This window comes from Terrapene carolina, unplaced genomic scaffold, assembly GCF_002925995.2.
Source record: "Terrapene carolina triunguis isolate 2854851 unplaced genomic scaffold, T_m_triunguis-2.0 Scaffold233, whole genome shotgun sequence".
In the NCBI taxonomy this organism is placed as follows: Eukaryota; Metazoa; Chordata; order Testudines; family Emydidae; genus Terrapene; species Terrapene triunguis.
This window is the reverse complement of record NW_020664584.1, coordinates 7,265,402-7,270,583: the sequence shown is the minus strand read 5'-3', so window position 1 is coordinate 7,270,583 and position 5,182 is coordinate 7,265,402. Positions and strand designations below refer to the sequence as shown.

The 5,182-nt window shown below is 48.4% G+C and overlaps 1 protein-coding gene across 1 annotated transcript in view; it reads left to right on the top strand.

Moving 5' to 3' along the window:
- Positions 1 to 4,594, top strand: part of RALY (RALY heterogeneous nuclear ribonucleoprotein) — a 52,399-nt gene extending 47,805 nt beyond the window's left edge. The window contains exon 7 of the mRNA XM_029912592.1: positions 4,518 to 4,594. Coding sequence (XP_029768452.1) covers positions 4,518 to 4,594 — 77 coding nt within the window. The remainder of the gene's footprint in view (positions 1 to 4,517) is intronic.
- The last annotated feature ends 588 nt before the right edge of the window (positions 4,595 to 5,182 follow it).

Here is a 5,182-nt window from a genome sequence, read left to right as displayed (position 1 = left end):
CCGCCCTGCCCCAAGGTGCCGCCCCAAGCACGTGCTTGGTCGGCTGGTGCCTGGAGTCGGCCCTGGCTCGTGAGGTGCAGGGACTGGATCTTCCTGTGCATGTACAGCACCTTGCACAATGAGGCCTTGATCCTGACTGGAGCCTCTGTTCTCTACCACAATAAGCATCTTCTTTGTTTGACACACTTTACATGTAGCCTCTTTTGCATATGTCATTTACATAGAGAATGTGGGGTGAAGTTCTATGGCCTTTGTTATGCAAGGAGTCAGAGTAGATGATCATCATGATCTGCTATGGTCTTAAAATCTGAGTCTATGAGCCAGTCAGCTTATGCCTCTGCAGATACAAATAAGCTTTAGCTGAAAGAGCTGTCCTTCTACACATTTTTTGAAGAGCGTCTTCATAGGGCCTCATCCAAAGCCCATGGAAACTTATGGGATCCCTTCCATTGCCTTTAATGGGCTTTGCACAGCTTAGAAGGTGTGTAGGAGAGGAGCTCCGCTGCTGCAGACTTCCCAAGATGTTCAATGCAGGAGTTGCCCCTGCATGTCTCCTAAGGTGAGGGTACATCTCTCGTGACCATCCATCTCCTCAGGCGAGGAGTTCACTGAGCAAAAGCTCATGCATATAAAGCTGACGCATAAAATGGACGATACTAGCCACATACATAACATATAGGAGAAGAAGTAAACCCATCTGAAGCCGATCCCCTGAACCTGATCTGAACCCCCCACCATGCCCAAAGAGAAGGGGGGGGGACCCAACACCCCTAAAACAATGAAACTGCAAATAACAAAACAGAAACAAACACAGACTAACAGAAGCCAAGTTAGTGTGCACAGCACATAACAAACACAGCGTCGCCCTCAAAAGCTCCCACCACCCCGAGAGAGCGAGATCTGTGGTTAGAGCCCTCCCCGAGGTGGTAGGAGCCGCAGGATCCAGTCCCCCTGCTCCAATGACTCTAATTATTTACTCAGAATGCAACAGCTTCAACAGGAGAGACTGAGAGGCCATAAACAACAAGCAACCACTTGTAGGATTTGGCCTTTTGTTATGTTCCCTGCATGCTTTCGATGCGGTGTGTGAATATCCATGCTAGGGACCCTATCTGTTGCTGCTCCCCAGCGACATTATATATTCCATCCATGTTCCTGGATGATTTGACACCTTCCCCACCCTCCATCTCTTCCACCATGGTCTGAGCTAATCATTGAACTCCCTGTGCTGGAACAGCCCAGGAGGAGGGGTTAATATTGATTTCCTGTTTCTGTTTCTCGTTGCCTTTTCCCTCCCGCCAGGAGAACAGCCATTACACAGATGTGGAGGATGCCAGCCTACAGTAACCAGGTATAGCTAGTGCAGCTCTCAAGTCTCCAAGGGTTGCATGCTGGATTCAGGGGAAACGTTTCCCCCTTATGTATTTTAGCTGCTTTGGAAGATGCATCTCCCCACAAACCCTGTGCATTTTCCCAGCACCAAGCCTGGCTGCTCAGCTGGGCTCTGGATTGACCCCTAAATGCATCTCCTAAATCACAAGGAGAGTGATGCTCCTGTTTTTCTCCCTTCTCTCTCCTAGTAGCACGTTCGGAACAGCGATGAACACCAGTGTGAGGAGAGCACGAGGTTATATCCTGGACTGGCATGCTGAGCCGGACAAGCATAAAATGCAGGGCTGCTGTCATCTCTGCCTGGCATTCCAAAGGAGAAACATGGACCGACATCTTCAACCCATCTGTAAAGCAAAAACAAAGAAAACCAGTCATCCAAGTGGATCCCTGCTCCTCAGAGCCCTGCTGCCGGCCTGGGCAGCGGACAAACACATGCTCCATGACCGTCACTGACCACACTCTGGGATGAAGGTTGTATTATAAAATGAATCGGGGACGTTGTAGAGCTGTCCTTAGGGGCAGGAAGAGATAGCTAGTCGTAATCCAATAAAGAATTTAGTTCCTGAGGTAGAAGGGGCCGGCGTGTATGTTAATTGGGGAAATGAGTATGTTGGTCTGGACAATTTGTAGTTTCACACATATGATCATGTTCATGAATGGGGCAGAGGGGCACCTTTCCTCCCCGGACCGATCACCTCGTTCTGAGTCCTTTTCATCCCATGAGCCACCTTGGATGCACGGTCACCTCCGAGTGTAAGGGAATCGGTAGCATGCCCCTTGTTGCGCGCTGGGCTCCTTGGCCCAGCATGTCAGCATGAAGAGAGAGAAGGAAGCCATCGACAGGAGAATAAGTGAGCCAGAGCAGCAGAAACAAAGCACCTTTAGTCTTCAGAGGTCTGGTTTCTTAGCCATCCGACTGACAACGCGTAACTAAAGGGTAAACAGGCAAACAGTCACTGTGGACTAAGGGGGTGAAAGTGGACCCAGGTGGCTAGCGTGAGACCCTTTTATTGGACAATCAAACAGTTCAGACTGAGGGGTGCAATGCCACCTCTTCCCCTCCGGCCCAGCACCTGCGCATGGTTCGGCAGGCGACTCAATCCCTGATAGCAGCATGGTCACAAACAATCCCTCACGCCAGCCCCCTTTTGGACCTTCAAGGTCTGGCTGGGAGGTGGTGTGGGCGGGATGAGCTGGTCCCTGCACCAGACCCCATAGGCTGCTCTCCACATCGCTGTGTATTGCAATGGGGCTGGGGGATGCAGTAACTCGCCTGAGCATAAAAGACTTGTGAGGGTTAGTGTCCGGCTTGCTGGGCCTGAGGGAATTAGAACATCCGCTTTCCTCCCCACCCCGAATTCACACTGCCCTTAGCCCACTCACAGCCCAGAAGACAAAGGTCAGCAGCAGACATGGGTGGTTTCTTCAAAGGAAAGTTCGTAAAAGGACCCCCCACTTTTCCGCTGTTGCATGGTCATAGATTCCCTCTTTATTGGGCCTATTCTTAGTCTCTGGCTTCAGAGGTTGATGGGGCTGAGACTCAGTCCACACTGCCACACCAACTGGAGGCCCCCCTCGCCCCCCTGAGTGCCGCCCAAGTCTTCTCCTTGACCAAACTCCAAGAAACAGGATGAAACAAAGCAGAACCACAGAGAGCTGCTCGAACAGTTTCCCAGCGTCCTCCTGGTTTCTGCTCCAGCACTCAAACCCAGGCCTCTCACAGAGTGTTTAGGAGGGCGACAGAGTGGAAAGCAAGCCATGGGGCCATGCTTCCCTCTCCAAAAGAGCCTGGCCTACTCATAAGCATGGCTTTTGAAGCACAACGTTTTACTTGCATTTCTTCGTTGGAAATAATCATGAGGACTAAAAGGGATGAACATTCTTTTCTTTTCCTTCTCCTCTTCCTTCCATGTTTCAGTTCCAGTACCATTTGTTTGTCCATTGTGCTGTGCCGAGCCGTTGTAGCATTGTTGTCTAGGCTTTGAGAGATGAGCTGCAATTTTTGCTATGAACTGACCATGATGCTGATATGTGGGAAGAAGGTGGCCTTGTATATAAAATCCTGTATAATAAAAAAAGGGAAATTACTCCACCTCTGCTGTCTTTTCTCTCACCTTTTCAGGACCACTGGGCCCCGGCTGGTGTTTCTGGATTCACTCTTTCCTGTTTCATCTCTGCCAATGGGTTTGCTATGCCTGGGATGAGGCATAGTCTGTTGGGTTGAACAAAGCTCTTCTGGATTTGAGGATGTTTTGTCTGTAAAACCCTGATTCTGTTCCATATAGAGAGCCACTCAGTGCAGGACAGCAGGGAGGAGATATCCAGGAGCCAGTTACAGCTTGATCTGGATCTCATGGCACATCTGCACTGGCCCCCAACCCCAACAGGTTAAAACAGGCTAAGTTTTGCTCTAACTTATGCCAACCAGCAATGGTTACAAGTGGTCTCTAAGCAAGTGTTGCTAATTCATGATTTTATTGAGAATCTCATGACATATGGTGTTCTTCTTAAAGTCCCACCTCCTGGAGACATATGAGTAGGTGAGACTCTCATCTTGCCTTTTTTTAAAAAAAGGTAAGCCTGTAGGCCTCTGGGTTGCAGAGAAAAGCTTGAGTGAATGAATCAAAAGCCACCTAAAGGTTCAGAAACCAGAAGGCAAATACAAAGAACCCAAAATGTATTATTATTTTTAATAATCTCAAAATAATCTCATTATTTCTGGGTCCTGATTCATGATTACTGAATGGCCAGGTCTGGTGTAGCAGGTGTAAAACTGGTGTGAGAGGAGCAACTGACCCATTGAATTTAATCACAACATTGGAGAATCTTTTAATCTCAGCACAGTGCAGTTCCCTGCCTGACAACGGCTGGGCCAGAATGCCCTTTGCATCCTGTCTAGACTAGAAAAATTAAGAGTGCTTGGCAAATATCTAAAGAGTTAACTAACCAGCTTTTAAACCCTTCTTAGCATTTAATGTAGACAAAGTGAGCGATGTTTAAAAATGCATTAGCTGGTCATGGTCAACTCTCGGGTTCCCCCTCCCGCCCAATCATTTTGATGGTCTTGTTTAGAATTCATTCTGTCTCGCTGAACCTGTATCAACATGGCTCCTTGTTTGTTACAGAACAGCAGAAGGGCATCAGCATAGTGGTGGTTCTACAGTGCTTCCAGTTCTTACAGGTCCAGGCCATGACAATCTGAGTTCTGATTGCACCTAGGAGCTCAGCCGGGGTAATACTTGGTTGGCTAGGCCAAGCCGCTGGCCATGCCACCACGACCAAACTGCTATTTTTAGCATGCTAGCCCAATCAGAGCTAGTGTGCGTATGTCTGCTCGAGCTGAAAATCACACCATGCAACAGTAGTGTAGCTTTGTCATAGAGTCAGCAGTGCAGAGCTCTAACTACACAGCCCTGCTGTCATCCCTTAAAAACCACTCTGCTTGCACAAGGTAGTAGTCTGCACAAAATAACAGTACATACATTGACTGAGTTTCAGTCAATATTAAGACTCATGGTCCCTCAAGGTGCTGTAAATATTCATGAGGCAAAAGCTCAGTCAATAATTAGCTCCTGGATATATAAATGTGGGTATTGAGCTCACCGGAAGTCAATTGCCTTTTGTTCTGATCTCTCATGCTGTGGTCCCTCTTCTCACCTCCCCATGAATTATCCCTAGCTCTTTACTAATAGCGTGCCCCATGACCTTTGTGTCCATTCATTCTCTCCGCTTGCCCCCTGGGAGAGCGTTTAAGTCAGCTCTGGAACTCAGCGTTTCGAAAAAAAGCAAC